The sequence below is a fragment of the Magnolia sinica genome, chromosome 2 (genome assembly GCF_029962835.1).
Source record: "Magnolia sinica isolate HGM2019 chromosome 2, MsV1, whole genome shotgun sequence".
NCBI classification, from domain to species: domain Eukaryota; kingdom Viridiplantae; phylum Streptophyta; class Magnoliopsida; order Magnoliales; family Magnoliaceae; genus Magnolia; species Magnolia sinica.
The window spans coordinates 94136293-94155163 of NC_080574.1; the positions used below are offsets into that span (position 1 = coordinate 94136293).

At 38.8% G+C, this 18871-nt stretch overlaps 1 protein-coding gene across 1 annotated transcript in view; it reads left to right on the forward strand.

The window, feature by feature from the left end:
* Positions 1 to 262: 262 nt before the first annotated feature.
* The window catches only part of LOC131237274 (protein LIKE COV 2-like), a 52422-nt gene continuing 33813 nt past the window's right edge, over positions 263 to 18871 (forward strand). The window contains exons 1-4 of the mRNA XM_058234965.1: positions 263 to 468; positions 2499 to 2551; positions 2656 to 2765; positions 12860 to 13027. Of these exons, the coding sequence (XP_058090948.1) occupies positions 358 to 468; positions 2499 to 2551; positions 2656 to 2765; positions 12860 to 13027 (442 nt within the window). The 5' untranslated portion in view covers positions 263 to 357. The remainder of the gene's footprint in view (positions 469 to 2498; positions 2552 to 2655; positions 2766 to 12859; positions 13028 to 18871) is intronic.

Genomic DNA, 18871 nt, shown 5'->3' on the forward strand with positions numbered 1-18871 from the left:
CAAAAGTTTTGGTTAAAGCTGATATTTGTGTTCTCTTCGTCCATGCATCTGCGACCTTATTAGCACGGCGGGTGCAAATAACATCACGATGGTTCCGGAAGTTTTTAATGGTGTATGTTCAACGGCCACCGTTTCCTTAGTTTGGTTCACTTGAATTTTGGATACGCTTCATTTTTTGAGACTATGCCCAAAAATAAGCCGGGGAAAACTGATGGACGGCGCGGATATACAACACACATCAAGGTGGGCCCCACGTTCAGGGGAACACCTACTGCGGTGTTACCCGGGGAGCCCCTGCTCCCGGCAAATACAGGGGCGGGTACGCGAAAGAAGGGCAGAGGAGATTAGGAGAAGAAGATGGCGGAAGAAAAGGAGGCATCCACCTCAACTCCTCTAAGTCAAGGCAACGAAGATCCCGAGGATCCAGAAAAATGTCTCATCAATTCTCAGAATTCTTCTACCCGCAAGGTCAGCATATCCACTTCTTGAATATCCAATTAGAACCATATTTTCTGCTATTGACACCGTTGATCTGTTGGACCTGTGCGCTTTGCCGTAAGGATCTCCTGTTTTGGGAGATCGCATCATTCTACTCTTTCACATTTGTTCTGTCTAGACGTTTATGCTTCTCTCAACCCTCTCCAGTTGAGGAGTTAGGATCTTCACGTGTCCGAGATTTTAGAGGCATTGTCCATCCAAGTAGTTGAAGTTGGATAAATTGTCTGGGCTTGGGGCGTGTTTACGGATTCTGAATCTTTGTTTACATAGGAAAAAGATGGGAAGAATGACACCCAGAAATAAACAAATCTCCCTTTTAGATGGTTTTAGTGAAGAGTGAGATCTTTGTGCGTTCTTGGCCGTAGCATACTACAAATCATTGATTACATCTCTTTGGAGAAAACTCCTGATTAAAAGGGAAGACCAAACATTCAACTGCTATATGCAGTGTCAGAAACGAAGTGCAGTGTTGATGTAGGCCCACGGCCTACCATGGCCCAACATGTGCTGATTTTGAACTGTTTGTTGCAAGATTTGGGCTAAATGTTAGAGATTGCATTTACCAATTTTGATAGATCGGTGGGCTGATGTCGAAGATGTGATTGAAGATTTTGGAGTTATTTAGTAGTTTTGTTTTTTGTTATTTTAGGCCAAATCTTTGTAGGTAGGATTGTTATAATTTGTAGATTGATTTGGATCTTCATTAAATTTCATAGGGATTGTCTTTAGGGTCTACAGGTGGTCTGCTATGGGAGGTAGAGCATTCCATATTTTATGAGTTTGTGAGTTTTCTTAACTATTTGTAAGAGAAGAAGTTTGAATATCAATAAATGTTAATTCCCACTCTCTACTCAAACAATCTTGCGATTCAGGTATTGAGATCTCATTGATTCGATATCCGGGTTGCAACAAGTGTGTGCACTCTGATATTGATTAAGTGGTCCTGGTCTTTTACGGTATGAGTGTCAAAGATTGTTGATGCCAATGTCCTCTAGCAGGTGTGGCTGTTTAGTGTTTGAGAAGACTTTTGTTACCTGTAGGCAATCTTGCTGGCTTTTAAGCATCGATGGGCATCTTTTAGCTGTATGGGCATCAAGAGTATCTATCTTGCATTGGGCATCAAGATATCTGTATTGCCACTCAGTGTGAGACATCTTTTGGCTGCAAAGTGTTAAATGTCTTTAAAGCTATGAAGCGTTGAAAGAATCCCATTGCTTGAGTCATTAGTGGGACAATGATTGTGATAGCACAGATCAGATGGTGGATGCCCCAACGGGACTTGCTTGAGGCATGTTGATGCTTGACTATGTCCTATGGGGATTGCATGTCCTAAGATAGGCCTCAGGTGCATATTGTGTGCTGGTCGCTGAAGGACCAATCAAGATATCTTTTTGTGCTCCGTGTTTCGTATATGATGTTGATCTGCACACATTCATTAACAAAAGTACTCACTTGTATAAAAGCACAATAATCACTAGTTGCTTTTGAACAAGTAGGAGTTCAGTTGATTCAAATGCATAGACTCGCTGTTTACACTCGTGAACCTTGCAGTATTACATGGATGATGTTGTTTATCCTTGTGTAGAGATGCTGATGAGAGTGTGCAATTTATCCTTGTGTGGAGAGGCTGGTGAATTTGGTGCCCCCTTGAGTTCGACGACTGTTGGACTTAGATGATTTGGCAGTTTTAGGGCTCAGTATGCTAGTGATGAAGGATTGGGCATGCTAGTGGGGCAAGGGTAAAATGCATTTATATAGGGGAAGGATATTGTGTCATAGTTTAAGCTTGTGTAAGTTGGTTGTGTTCCTGACTAGGGTAGTAACATTTCAGGTAGTGACCGTCTATAGTAAAGAAGGATGCTTCCTTGTTCAGTAGTCATACATATGCATGTGTATGTGTGTTGCTTGGTCGATGCAAGAAGCATCTAAGTTTTTTACTGACATTTTTCTCTGCTTATTCACCAAAGTATGTAATATTACTGAGTATTGAACTTGATCAGGCCTGCTATGCTGTCCTCCAGAGTTGGATTTCAAAAAAGTTCATGACAGGATGGTAATAAGCTCCCACATTGCTTGAGATTTGATTCTCTTGAGCATATTTTCCTTCTTATTCTTTGGTTCTTTCAAACCTAACTTCAAGCTACTGTCATCTTGCAGTGTAGTTCTTTTTCCCGTCGCAGTTACATCTTTTATTACATGGTGGTTTATTCAGTTTGTTGATGGTTTCTTCAGCCCAATTTATGCTAGACTTGGTGTCAACATATTTGGTAAGCCTCTAAACTATTTGCAAATAATCTTTTTTGTTGACTGCTTTCTTTGTGAAAGTTATTATATATATGACAAACAGCTTGCTTGTTGAGTGGGGAGGTTTTGTACACGTGTTTCATTTAGATACACAGATATAACTATTTCTTTGAAGCTCCTAGTGGGTCTAGTTTGCAACTTTGCTCCTGGTGTGAAAGCAATGTTCCAAATAAGAATTGGAGGCATGAAATATTGGTCTTATAACTTCTAAAGTTTTATTAAGCTTATCTGAATCCTTAGGGGATAATTTCCTGATGCCGCAACTGTTGAATTATTCTCTTAATAAGGTATCTTATTGTTCAAAAAGTCTGATTGAGTTTCTATTCAAGCTAAAGTTGTCCAAGCCGAGGAAAATAATAATCGTAATTTGGAATTTTCACAAATTACTTGTTTTTTCTCTTCTCTAGATGCCATTTTAAGGTATGAATATTCTCTGTTAAATGTACACCCCGACGAGTTTCTTGAGCTGCTAACCCACATTTCCACCATCTCCACAACAGATTGCAGCAGCATCCATTAGATTCCATACATGTCAAAGATGTTACTTCCTATTTGGAAAGTTAAGGAGCTTGAATCACTGATGGTTTACCATCTCCTCACCCCTCAAACAAGAGAACACCTTATGGGGAGATGATGACATTTGTTATAGAAATGATCACCACTAAGAATCTTGGTGACTAGTGAGTGTGGCTATTCAACCAAAACCAGAGACGATGGGTACAATACCATTATCTACTGGAAGAAGATTTGACATGAGCTGTTGCCCTCCGTAAATTGGGTTTTTATTTATTTATTTACGATAATGTCTCCAAGGTTTGATCATTGCAAGCAATTGACCCTACCTTTCTAAATCTTATTTTTTGGCCCTATGTCAGCTTTTGGAGCTTTTTTGGGACCAAAATGCCCTTGTCAGCTGTATGACCATTGTGTGCCTTGGAAGCTAAAACATCTTTTTTGTAAAAGTGTAATGGGTCCCACGAAATTAGGATTAGGGGCCCACTCCATGGGAGATCCGGTCTGTTCATTTTATTCAGGGCATCTTGGAATTTCAGAAGGCGTTGATTTCATCTTAATTCAAGCCCTCCATGGCCCCCCAAATGGAGATAATGGTGACCCTTTGTTCCGAATTGTTTCCTTTGGTTTGGTCCACCCTTGATATCTTCTTTTGATATCTTCTTCCCTCATTCTTGGGGCCATGCCTTGAAATCAAATCCCCATTCGAATGGTCAGAGTGAATTTCAGCAGCTACGCACGGTAGGCGCCACAAAACCAGTCTGAAAACCAATAAAGGGGCCAAGATCTAGCCTTGGACTTCATTTGCAACGTTCTGAAACTTTTTGTTGTTTTAGAGAGAGGGGGCCACTACCACAAAAGCTGTTGGACTGTTGCTCCTACCCTCGTGGGACCAATTTGTCGATTTTTCGGCATGTTTCTGGCGATACTCTCAATTATGGGACCTAGAACTCTTTCCAGGTTTTTTTCGAGTTTTTTTTTTTCCCACAGCATAGGACCACTCTCCGGCAACAACCGTCCTTTATGTGGGGCTAGCACTAGTTGCCATCCTTTTCGGGACAATATTGACGTAAGGGTGGGTGTAACATGTATTTTTTATTTTTTGATATATGAAGAGTGAAGACGGATATTTTTGTCCATTTTAATGGTGATCTTGTTGAAAATGCACGACGGAGGTCCTTGGACTAAGCTCAACAATGATCTTGTTGGAAAATGTACAAGGGACATCCTTGGACGAAGCTCAACGATGATCCTATTGAAAATGCACAATGGACATCCTTGGACTCACTCAGTGGTGATTCTGTTGGAAATGCACAATGGATATCCTTGGATTAAACTCAATGGTGATCCTATTGGAAATGCACAATGGAGATCCTTGGACTAAGCTCAATGGTGATCCTATTGGAAATGCACAACGAATATTCTTGGACTAAGCTCAACGGTGATCTTGTTGGAAATGCTCATTGGAGATCCTTGGACTAAGCTCAACAATGATCTTGTTGAAAATGCACAATGGACATCTTTGGACTAAGCTCAATGATGATCCTGTTGAAAGTGTACAACAGACAACCTTAGACTAAGCTCAATGGTGATCTTGTTAAAAATGCACAATGGGACGTCCTTGGACTAAGCTCAACACCATCTTGTTGGAATTGACAATGGAGATTTGAAATAGATGACAATGGAGATTTGTTTGAGAGTTTTATACTGTTCTTTTAAGTCTAATAGCCCCAGCTTTTTCCTTTCAGTTATAATAATATTTGAATATCATGACTCTCTGGCCCATATTGTGCCATTATGATGAGGAGCTAGTATTTAAATAAGAGAGATGGTCGTATAAAGGTGACGAATCTAAGTTTGTCATTGTGAGCATTAAAATTACATACAAGGATCTCGTATTTAAAATGTACAAGATTACAAAGACAACACTCGAGAGATACGAGGTTAAAATAAATGTTATTTACGTTGTGCAGAGTACTGTATCACTTTGTCTACAATTATCAGAAACAATGAAGATGTCCTGGTGTATATGATTTTCTCTGGTCAATGTTTAGATACCTGCGTATATAGAGAAAGATCTACAAGTGTGGTCCAGGAACCCTTGTCTGTTGATCTGAATGAGCCAGTAAGAACTGCGGATATTGTTTTGGATATGGGATTCCATTTGCCCCCCCATTGGTTGGTGTAGATATCCCTAGCCCATCAACCAATGCACCTATTCATGATTTGAGTCTCGACTGTTGTGAGGCGCCAACTTTTCGATTGTTGGATAACAAAGATTGCACGGACATTCCTTCACTGGTTAGTGCAGACATCCCTAGCCCATCAACCAAGTACCTATTCATGATCCGATGCTCAACAGTTGTACGGCGTTAACTTTTCGAATGTTGGATAGCAAATATTGCATGGAATCCCCTCACCGGTTGGTGCATACATCCCTGACCCATTAACCAATGCACCTATCCATGATTTGAGGCTCGAAAGTTTTGAGACACCAACTTTTCAATTGTTTGATAGCAAGATTGCAAGGACATCCCCTCACTGGTTGGTGCAGACATCCCTGGCCCATCAACCAATGCACCTATACATGATCCGGGTGATGCAATTATCCTACATCCCACACGTGCATGCTCCGTATGTGTATACAAGAAAAGGACCACCTTCCTTTTTTAGCCCATCATCACTTCCCACCTTTTTTTTTTTTTTTTTCAAATCTATAGATTTGGAAATTTGCTCTTTCTTTCATATCTTTATTTTAGGAAGGGAATAATTTTAAATATTTACTTATCTAAGTATCTTCTTATTTTAGGCATTATCTTAATTAGAATGCTTTGTTATTTAGGTGCTTTCCTATTTTCATAGATTTTTAGATTCCATATCTTTTATTACATATTGTAAGGTTAATTATAAATAGGACCTATGGCCTATGGAATAAGACAAGTTGATTAATATTCTTTTGATGAAATTCCCTTATTTTCTCTATGGTGGCTGTTGAAGGGAGGGAGAGTGGTCTCTAGTTCTAGACTAGAGGGCTGTTGAGCTTGCTCACATTCTTGCATTTGTGATCTCTAGCATTCGGCTAGAGGATTGTTGGGTCTTTTCCCACAATCCCTTTCTTTTCTTGTTGATTTATTTGCTTTTCCTTTTGGGTTTGCATCAAAGTGGTATCAGAGCAAGTTCTACTCTTGGGAAAACTAGAAGGTGATTTTTTTTTTTTTCATCTCAATCTAACGTTTCATCTTTCCCCTTCATCCATCCATCATCTTTCATATTCTTTTCTTTCATCTTTTTCCCCATCTCAAAATCACTAAACCCTAACTCTACAAAAGAAAAAACTCTTCCAACCCTACCACATCCTAATCCTGTTCCAACATATCAATTCCTCACCCTTCCTATTTTTCCTTACCAAAAAAAAAAAGGAAAAAAAGAAAAGGGAAAGAAAGAAAAAAAGAAAAGAAGAAAAGAAGAAGAATATATATATATATATATATATATATATATACACACCTCGATGTGTGGTAAGGATGGTGTTGTTTATGTATGAACACCGCTGCAATCCTAGATCCTAGCTGCAATCCCCAAAGGGCAGCTACAATCCACAGATCCCCCTCCTGCAATCACCCAATACCTGTTGCTGTTGGTCCTGTCCACAAATTGCTTGTTGTTGAAAAACATTTGCATTCGAATGGCCATTCAGGATGAAAATTAATTCAACAGGAGTAGGAACATCCATTTGGTGTGAGTTTGAAAGAATTTCGAAAAAAAAAAATTGTGAAGCTTGAAAGAAAGAGAGAAGTTTGAAAAAAATTGAGAAGTTTGAAAGAAAGAGAAGTTTGAAGAAAATAGAGAAGTTCGAAAAAAAATTGAGAAGCTTGAAAGAAAGAGAGAAGTCTGAAAAAGATAATCGAGAAGCTGCAAAGAAAGAGAGAAGCTTGAAAAGAAATTGAGTAGTTTGAAAGAAAGAGAGAAGTTTGAAAAAAAGGACACCATGTGCGATCCCACTGTCCCAGGTACGATCCTGGTATCCCAGGTGTGATCCCACTGTCCTAGGTGCGATCCCAGTATCCTAGGTGCGATCCCACCAAGGTATCCCGTATTGGTATCGGTTGGCATAACTGTGCCCTCCAAAACCGATACAGATACGGGGGCGTAACGGCGAGTAACGGCGCAAATTTTTTTTTTTGCCAAAAAAAATGAAAAAATATGGATTAAATCCAGAATATTCTAAGCATTCCAAATATACATTCATTTATAAATTGGAACATGTTTATGGTGGTGTAACGGTCCACTCTTTGGTGAGAAGTTGTATCGGACTGTCTGATGAATTTATGAACCAGATAACCTGAATTTGACTACAAAATTCATATATTTAATTTTCTAATTATCTACTATCAATGATAGATACATTAGAATGAATGTAATATGAAAATATCTTACATTAGGTGTTTGCAACTATTTTTGAGGAATTTCTTGAACATACCTGTGGACGTGACTGTGATTCCTATCTATGACCTGTCATCCTCAAGTCAAGGATATTAAAAAAAATAAATTAGTAGTGTCTGATATACTCCCCTGCAACTTGATTAAGGATTACTTGATTGGTTGTCAGGGGAGCTATTTTAAATACAAGTTCGGCAGTGTTAAGTGTGTGCTTGGCTTCTTCCAATAATACTGCTGTGAGCTGTCTGCTACAAATACTTACCTTAATACAAATATGTATTCACAATCTGTAAAATGCATATTAACATGTTCTGCTATAATTAACACATCATATTCTATGATTAAAATAGCAAACCATTCATTAAAAAATGATTTTTCGAATTTAAAAAAAAAAGTAAAATTAGTGCATAAATAGAAAAAAATATATAAAAATATAAAATGATACCACAAATCTGTAAAATGCACATTAACATGTTCTACTATAATTAACACATCATATTCTATGATTAAAACAACAAATCATTCATTAAAAAATGATTTTTCAAATTTTTTTAAAAAATGGCCAAAATTAGTGTGTAAATAGAAAAAAATATGAAAAAAATAAAATGACACCACAAATCTGTAAAATGCACATTAACATGTTCTACTATGATTAACACATCATATTTTATGATTAAAACAACAAACCATTCATTAAAAAATGATTTTTTTGAAATTAAAAAAAGGGCCAAAATTAGTGCGTAAATAGAAAAAAATATAAAATGACACTACAATCTGTAAAATGCACATTAACATGTTCTACTATGATTAACACATCATATTCTATGATTAAAACAGCAAACCATTCATTAAAAAATGATTTTTCGAATTAAAAAAAGGGCCAAAATCAGTGCGTAAATAGAAAAAAATATAAAAAAAATATAAAATGGCACCACAAATCTGTAAAATGCACATTAACATGTTCTACTATGATTAACACATCATATTCTATGATTAAAACAACAAAACATACAATAAAAAGTATAAATACCTATTTTTTGACAAATTTCTGAAAAATGGCCCACGGAGCTCGATTCAAGAAAATCCGTAATATAATGTGTTTTTATCTCAAATACCAAGCCAAGATTGGTTGAAAATAGTACTAGAAGGATTGAGTAAGAGTTTGGAAGCAAGTGGTTTAAAAAAAATTGAAAAAACAGAGCTTAAAAAGAGAAAAAAAGTGACCGTTATTCGATCGTTACGGGCTAGTTGTTACGGGTCAGTAACGGCCGTTATGTTACAAAATCGGGGGGTCGCCCATTACGCCCTCGTATTGCGTAACAGGTATGACTGTTACCGTTACGTATCGGCCGTTATGGCCGATACGTAACCAATTCGGGACACCTTGGATCCCACTGTTCCAGGTGCGATCCATAGTGTCCTAGGTGTGATCTTCATGTCCTAGGTGCGTTCTGTCTTAGGTGCGATCGTAGTGTCGTAGGTGTGATCCACAATGCCCTAGGTGCCATCCACAATGCCTCAGGTGCGATCCAAAGTGTCTTAAGTGCGATCCTAGTGTCTCAAGTGCGATCCACAGTGTCCCAGATGCAATCTTCATGTCCCAAGTGTGATCCACAATGTCTTAGGTGTGATCCCAGTGTCTCAGGTGCCCCCAGGTTGGATCCACAACCCTTAGGTGCGATCCACAATTCTTCAGGTGCGAACCACTACCCCAGGTGCAAACCACTCCCCCAGGTGCGATCGACATCCAAATTCATTCAACATTCATCCAAACATATAAACAATAATAAAAGATTAATTATATTAACACCATTCCAAAGAAATTCACGACACATATAATTGGCTGCTCGATTGACATCTACAAATAATTACAAAACTCATGAAAAAAAATGAAATTCCTATATTAAGTAGGTTTCTTTCTCTAAAAAAGATTTTCCCTGTGGTTGGCTTTCTTATGGGTGGTTTTGAGACGATCTTATTTGTCTTCATTGTGACTGGGACAGGATAATCAGACTGCTTTTTAGCACATGTACCTCCTCCTTATCTTCCTTAACCTCCTCTATTTCAGCCTCAGTCATATCTTTATTCACAATGGGTACTGTTCTTTGTATTTGAGTCTTTCTAAGCTACTGAAGACAATCGAAAGACAAGGTTTGTCTAAATTTGGGGATTTTATCATGCAAATTAACATACAAGTTGATATAATTAATAAAATGAAGAATAAGCAAGAACAAATTGACTACATAAATGCGTACTCATTCGAACAATCAAATCTTATTGGGCGAAATACAATTTCCAATTCACTACATAGAAAGTCGATGTATCTTATCATGTAGACCTTATTGTAAAAAAGAATTACCTGTAGGGCAAATGGGCATCCACAAAATTACTTGTACAGAAAATGAGCATTTATAGAAGTCGTAAGAGTTCAAAAAATGTGCTTTAATTGTTGTATTGGCATGTTCCTTTCAAATCCAGTAGCCCATATGCCCCCAAGTGTACCTATTAAAAATATCTATACTATTTACTAAATCAAAATATTCCTCTACACACATGTTCTTTTTGGGCCATCCAATAATGAAATTCTCGACGCACAATAGAAGGGCTAGCTTCACAACGTCTGTATGTTGCTTCGACCCTCTGATTTTTCGAAATGCGTTAAGCAAATCATTCTTTACAACAAGACCCATATTCTTGAAATAGCGATCCCTAATACCGCTTCCTAAGCTAGGCACACCAATTTGCTTCGGTTCATAAGGTGCCCGCTTTAGTCCCATAATCAAGGCGAAGTCCATCTCCTTGAAACTGAAAATGGTGCTCTAAATATTGAACCGGAGGTCAGTGAGCTGCCTCTACATCGAGCAATGGAGTAGTGGTTCATGAGCAATAAATTCTTGTTCATTGAAATCCAATAGATAACCGAAGGCATGTTTTTATGAAAAACTCCCTCAGTATATCACACTTCTCAAAGTCATCCTTTAACGATGTTAAAAATTTAGCTGAGCACTTCGGTGACACCTTTGCAGGTACATAGTCCAAGCAAGGACATGGTTTTCTCTTATACATCGGACCTGCCGTGCATGACAAATAAACTATTAGCGTAGATAAATTAACAAAACATAAACTGTGAATTCTCAGTGGCCAGGTGTGAGCCACACTGGCCACCCTAAAAAAAAAAACCAAAAAACTCATCCATTATGCCATTTCCAGCAATTGATACCCCGCCAAAAGAACAAAAAACTCCATATTCCTTACACAGACTTACCTCTAGCCTCCATATTAGGGAATGTGGTCTTTGGCGAGTTCAAACTTTAAACGATAGCCAGAGGGTGAAAGAAGTCATTTTTTGGCCTGAAAGTTGATGTGGGTCCCACAACAAAGTGAATAGTTCACCGAAGGCTCGCCGAAGGGTGACTGGACAGTGTAATGGCTCCGCACAACTACCTTCCAACCGTTGCAACTTTCAGAATGGTTGGTGCTCCCCCTCTCTAGGAAAAAAAAACTCAAAAAAGTCATCGGAAGAGTTTCGGGTCCCACAATGGAGAGAATGTCGTTGGTAACACTAGAATCATGAATGAGTGGGTCCTACGGAGGTAGTAGCAATGTCCAACGGCTTCTGCAGTGGTGGTCCCTTCTCTCTATCTCTTAAAAAAATTGGAACAACACAAGTGGGGTCCGAGGTTCGGTCTTGGCCCCACATAGGTTTTCAGACAAGTTTTTTGGGCCCATCGTGAGTTCCTGTTGAAATCCACTCTGACCATTCGAATGAGGATTTAATTTCAAGGCATGGCCTTAAAAATGAGGGAAGAAGACATCAAGGGTGAACCACACCAGAGGAAACACTTCAAGATGATGGGCCACCTTTTTCTCCATTTTGGGGCCCCAGAGATCAAATCAACGCCTTCTGAGGTTACAGGATATCCCAAATAAAATGAACAGATCAGATCTATCATGGAGTAGGCCTAATCTTGAATCAGTGGGATCCACTCTCATTTTTTAAAAAACGACCATTAAACTCCCAAAGCCATCAACGGTCGTACGCCTGCCAACTCTTGCAAGGGGCAATTTTGTCCCAAAAAAAGCTCCGAAAGCTGACATAGGGCCGAAAAAGAGAGAGAGTTAGGAAGGTGGGGTCAATTACTTGCAATGGTCAAACCTTGGGGCCATTATCGTAAAAAACTCTCAAAAACTAGATCCATTGTTCCTCAACTTAAGTTTTCATTCAATTTCTTCTTTGGTATCCATATTTTGCATTTCACATTTTCTTCCAGCAACTTCTATTTTGTTTTCCTATGCACCATCACCATTTGCCAAGAAGAGCTTCATTCATTTTCCTCAATTGTCTTAATTTCAAGCCATTCTTTGCATTTGGTTTGCGAATGCTCCTTGTTCCTTTGACTCTGCTGCATAGTCATCTGAATGAATGCATAAAATAGATATTGATATGATTGCTGCTCCAAAGTCTCCTATTCCAAAATCAATATGGGCCATCCAATGGACTTGTGGGCCGCATCTTAATAGATCAACAAATTCACTTTGAATTCTATCAATTTAAGTTTGAATTTGCAATCTAAGGTCAATCCAAAGTGGGGTGTCTACAGCACAGTATTGTGGCTATGCACTCCCAGTAGTTAAATGCTGACTGCTTTTGCTGATGGTTTGTGTTGAAAGGCTTATTTATTTTATTATTATCATTAAGATACCAATTTGTAAAGACTGCTGGTGTTTATTATTTGGGTTCACCTTTGAAATTCGTAGGATTTCTTTAATTTTTTAACTGAAGTCGTGTAGAAAATCATGGTTCCTGAGCAGTTTTGTCCAGCTTCAAAACTGTTATATAGCATCTGATATGTTTGTGTTATGATTGGATCATACACCATGCTTCTTTTTTTTTTCGTATTGATATGCTGAGAACTTAATGCAAACCACCATCCTCAAAACAAATCGTAAGTGATGTTTACTGTATCTGTTGCATTGAATTCTATTGTGCTTGTGCATTGGTTCAAAACTGGGAATACTTTTGATGTGGCATCAGCTGGTTGTCTCTATGTGGCACATATTCCATGATTGCATGACTTAAAAAACTTTTTGATACAAACCACAGGACTTGGATTTGTCACATCTTTAATTTTCGTATTCTTCGTTGGCATATTCGTTTCGTCATGGATGGGTGCGACTGTTATCTGGCTTGGAGAATGGTTCATAAAGCGAATGCCCTTTGTTAGGCACATTTACTCAGCCTCCAAGCAAATTAGTGCTGCTATTTCACCAGGTGATGTTTATTTGTCTCATAATGATATTAATAAATTGTTTGAAGATTATGGGAAGTTCATTTTTTTTTTCAGAGTACCATGCACTTAAATGTAATTCAGAGATGGTTGGATGGTCCATTCTTCTTCCTGTTGCTCAAGGATGCATGCACTCATTTTGCAAAATATTGCATTTTTCTTGTGAATAAATTTTGCTGTTGAAGGAAAAGGGTTAATGTTCATACTTGCACAAGCTCTTTCACTCACACATTTCATGTCATGGATGAAAGGGCTCTTGGCAGGGTGAAACTTTATTACTTTTAATTACTTAAAACTATGGATTTGACTGCTTTAATGTTCATGACCCAAGGACCTGCGTCCTTTCTAGCCAGTTAGCACCATAGACTGCGCCACATAGTTTCTAGGTTGCTTCTAAAATGACATATTTAATTAGTGTGCAAAATAAATTACTTAAATAAATAATCATAAGCTGTTTTCACCTATTCTGTCATGCAAACATAATGGGAAAAACTGCTAGTAGATGACAACTTTGTTATATGTACTGTTTAGCGAATAGTGCTAAATGAGAGTCAAGAGTTTTATGCCTTTTCCATGGAAGTTACTTTCTACATTATTCATGAAACATTCTACAGAGCTGCACAAGGGACCACGAGAAATGTCATCGTGGTTTTCTAAAACAAATCTTGGGAGTAAAACATTTGCTATTTTGCTTCAAGTATGGGCTTTACCCAATGTTTTAAATATCGACAATATCGGCCGATATATCCCATGATATATCTTGTATCCCACCTGTGCGATACGAAACGCATAGGTAGTGCTGATATATCCCACCTATTCAATCTGGTGAACATTTTCGATTTCCAACTGAGTTTTTTGTTGTAAATCACGTTAAATCAGCGTCAAATGGTTACAAATCTATGATTCTTCATGTTTTTCATGAAAATAATGAATTTGGAACTTCGATTTCGAGATTTAGGGAGATGGGCCAAGTTGCAAAAAATTGAGAAAAATCAAAATTTCTCAATTTCTCGCAAATTAGTTGCAATATTTGTATCCAAATACAAAATCAAACATGGATGTAACTTGATCTAGTGATTCTTCTTTTGCTTTTGAATGTATTGCTTGTGTTTCCATACACGTCTTCTTACATTTATAAATTATATGAATAAACTTTGAATATACTTGCATTAGTTCAGTTCAACAAGGCATATATTAGGACTCCATACAAAGGAAACCCCTATTATGTACACCTTTTTTTGTAGTGTTTTGATTTCTAAGTGTGTATTGATGTCTTTTTCAACAATCCATGAAGTTTCATTTAAAATTTCCACCAATTTCCCAATGTTCTCATGTTTCCCAACAACAACGATACATTACGCAATACAACTGATTTATCCCATGTGATAACTGATATGTATCTGTATCCCAAGGGTGCGATACATTACACGATAACAATATTTAAAACATTAGCTTTACCTACAGAAGAACAGTACGAGGCTACCCAGTGCATGGTTCAAAGAAGGCACTTTGATGTTGGATTTAACTAGCAAATGCTCTGATGGTGGGGAACTTGGTTAGCATCCTTAGGGTAATGATTGTCAGAAGCTCTATAATCACCGATTCATTAACAATTATGGCATCCTTTACATAAATTGTATTTTTGATCTTGATGCAGATGCATTTTTGCACAGCCATATTGCTTAGCCAGTAGAAACTATTTCAGTAAATCAAATGTTTTTATTCATAATATTCAGTTCTCATAGCTGTGGGTTGCCTCTAACTAGTTGCGTTCTAGGTTATAGTTTTCCATGATCGGTCTCACCCTACTTTATTAGGAAGGTATTTGTCATTAATGAGTGTTTGAATCGTGAATGTTTCTTATTGGGTTTGCACATTTATTTTGGCATTAGCATATTATAACAACAAAGGTATGAACACAGAGTAGAATTGAGCCATTTACAATTAAGTTTAAACTTGTCCATCCAAGAGTCATAACTGGGTTTCTCTCTGTACTCTTGAACTTATTATTTTCAATGACCTCCAGTTTTCTAAACTCAAATGGCGAGGATGATCTGGCCCTTCTAGAGGGAAGTTATCTTCAAAATTTTACTTGAGACTAGTTTAGGGAGATTAAAAGAGGAGTTCAAGAAGAATGGGCCAAAAAAGCAACGGTTTAGGTATTGTTTGTCATTGTTTACTTATAGAGTTAGGGTTTATAACATTTTTAGGTTATGTTAATCGAGGAGATGTGCAAGGAGATTCAAGTTTGGGAATTGTGAATAATGTGTTTTTGGGGGGATTTAATGGATTTTACATAGAAATAGGGTTTTCACTTTTTTTATGGAACATTATAGGGTTTTAACTTTTCACGAACTATTTTATTGAGCTTTGGGATTTTTATTTTTTATCTTTTATTTTTTTATGCGGATAATGTTTCCCCTTTCTTTGACAGGAAATGAGGAAGGGAATCAATGTTTGCATGAAAGATATTAGATATATTGAGGTTTTATTATCTACATTTTGCATCAAATATCATTATTCATTTCAATGCAATAACATATCTAGAGTGCATTGGATGAACTACTCATTTGAGATGAAATAAGTAGTCTGATTAAAGGGGAATTGGCTAAATTGTAATCACCACTTGATTGAGGGACTTGGCTTCAAATTGAAATTGCATTGCTTTTAAGTTGGATTAGAAAGGTATGTAACTTCTATTTTCAGGGCAGTCGTATGAGCTATTTGAGGGGAGAGGAACAACTGGTGTTTCCAGAACTTGAGTGGGTCGGTGCTAGAGGTGGTGAGAAGGGTTTAATTAGATGCGGTGGAATGGGCCTCTTGTTTAAATGCCATTGATGCTTGTAATTTAGTTTTTGAGTTTGGGCCATAGTTGCTAAGGTATTCTATAATGGTAATAGTGGTCATGACAACCACCACCATTACTTACAATATGGGCCGTAATGGCCATTACGATCTCGCTTTGGAAACAAAAAAAAAAAAAAAAAAAATGGAAAAAATTGAAAAAATTTGTATCTTCCCCGAACGGACTATTACTTTTGAAGTTCTAAACAATCTATTGATCAAACACTATAAAAGCAGCTTGCTTTACATTCAGACACGCCACAGTGACTCCTGAAGTGCCACAGATGGGACATAATCATCTCTTTACCATTTCATCACCGCGATCAGACATCGAAAAGGAGACCCAGTCCAACTGATGCAGGACATGAAATTCAGATATGATGTGCGAGATTTCAGGCTTAAGATCACGTTAGTTCAGAAACAATTACACAAATTCCACATCCCACATGAAAGTCCAAATATTCAATTAAGGAGAATCTATGTGAGACAAGGCCTACACATGTTAGGGTTGGATCAATAAAAAATATGAATCAAACAATACTCAAAGGGAAAAAGAAATCATCCACACATGCATGATAATCAATCCCTAATCGAAGGAATTCACCAATTTCAGATCAAGGAACCCTAGGGTGAGAAAAGAGATAGAAATTGGGGATTTAGGGCAATCTAGGGTTAAGGTTTATGAAAAACTGGCATGAGATGGTCAAATAAGAAGAAAACTTGAACCGGAAGACAGTTCCCGCGCGCGGACAACAATAATGGCCCAGACGTACCTGCGTGTGATCACGGCCGCACGTGTGTGGGGCTCACTATTCAGAAAAAGGCCACCTTGGCCCTGGTCGGCCAGGGATGGACTCTAAAACCCCCAAATCTCAGCTCGATCCGATGCACGGTTTGTGCGTGGTGCTCCGCTGAAGTTTCAGCCCTCCTGTAGGGCTAGATTCTGAAATTCTGCTGTGGAGAGGATAATTGCTACAATAGATGATTGATTTGAAGCGTACATGATAGGGTGAGATGAGAAGAAGGGATGGTAGAAGATGGGTAGTAGAGATGACGATGGATGGGGGCGAATCGGGATAGACGTGGCTTCGCACCACGGTAGTTAACCCTTCGATGAAGGGAGGGCTTCGCACCCAATTAGGTTTCACAACTCAGAGAGTAGGAAAACGCAGAATTTTTGTTAATCTTTAATGAATGAAAAAAAGCTACGCAGGGTGCCTATTTATAAGAAAACCCTATACCCTAAAACCCGCGCCATGTGTGCAACTTATTACTTGGCGATGAAGTAAACCAAAATAAAAACTAATCAAAGAAATCTAAAGCGTCCATGATGTTCTAAATGACATTAATAAGCAAAACCTAAAATATGAGATCAATCCGACTAGTGGGATACGATCATGAGATCCCATGGTGGGCTTTTCTTGATTGTCGGGCCCACTCTTTTGAATCAAAACTTTGTCTCCTAACTAGGAGGCCCTTCCTGGACGTCATCATCAATCCAGATCGACGGTAGGGTCCTTTTGTTGTACGTGCGTAAGGGGCGGTGTGCGTGTGCGTGATGTCCCCATCAATTCTCCTCGGCTGCGAAGATTTCACCACTGGCGAAATAAAACTCCTGAACCGCTCCAGGATGTCAGGATCAAGTCTCTAAAGCTCTTCCTTAGTGAGCCACGTGCTGTCTGAAGCTGGGCGTGACTTCCATTTAACCAGGTACTTCTGAAACCCGCTGTCCGACGTTGAAACTATCTGATGGTTCAGGATATCCTCTATTTCCTCTCTGAGTGTGTGAAGGTTAGGTATGGAAGGCAGATGCTGGGAAGAGGAGGTTAGGAAGAGTAGGTATGGTTGGTAGAGGCTGGGAAAATGGGTCAGGACGGGTAGGTATGGGAGGTAGAGGCTGGAAAAATGGGTCGGGACGGGTAGGTATGGGAGGTAGAGGCTGGAAAAATGGGTCGGGACGGTTAGGTATAGGATGTAGAGGCTGTGAAAATGGGTCGGGAGGGGGCTATGGATTAAGGAAAAGGTTTGGGGAATCAGGATGGTTAGGCAAAAGGTTAGACAATGCATTAATGGCCCCTTGAAATGCAACTAGATCCCCCACATTGAATGTGGTACTAATTCCCATGGAGGGTGGAAGATTTGCCACATACGCATTGAGACCGTTTCGTTTTATAATTTTGAATGGTCCAGCGCTATGCACGTGTAATTTTCGAACGGCTTCCTGAGGGTACCGCTCTAGCCTGATGCGGATCATCACAGAGTCCCTTACATTGGGTTTCTTGAAATGTTTATGTTGGTCTGCAGAAAGTGAGTAATGTTCATTACTAGTCATGATCTCCTGCCTGATCTCTTGATGCAATGAGTGAATGTGATTTGCAAAAGACTTTGCAGACTCTGACAGCCCATGAGACAATGACATAGGGACAAGATCAATAGGTTTCCCAGGTTTATAAACAGTAATGACTTCAGAAGGACTGAGACCTGTGGACCTATCGACAGAACTATTAAACGCAAACTCGGCCGTAGGTATTACGGTGTCTCATGTTCTGGTGTGCTCTATATCCCACCTAGGGGGAGACTCATTCGGTAGATCATTAGGAAAGACATCACGTAACTCATCCATTACCGGAATGGCCTCAATGGGTAACTCTACACTAGCCTCTGGTGCACTCTCTCCAGCCACAAGGCTGCACATGTTGTACCCCTCAAAATAATGGTCTTGATGTCTCTCATGGGGTGGGGGTACGGGTGCACGCCCATGACTGATTCCTTGGCCACCTCCATTCATTGGTCTATCTTCCTGGCCACCTACTTGAGATTGGCCATCTTCCCTAATGGTGGATTTTGTCTTGAGGGAGGCCTCTATTTGGTCAAGGCGTTGATCTATGCTGCGTTCCAAGCACTTACCCCAAGACTCGATCTGTTGAGACAACTTGTTTGGTGACTCTAGCAGTTGTTCCATGTTTAGTGTAGGGTGCTAGCCA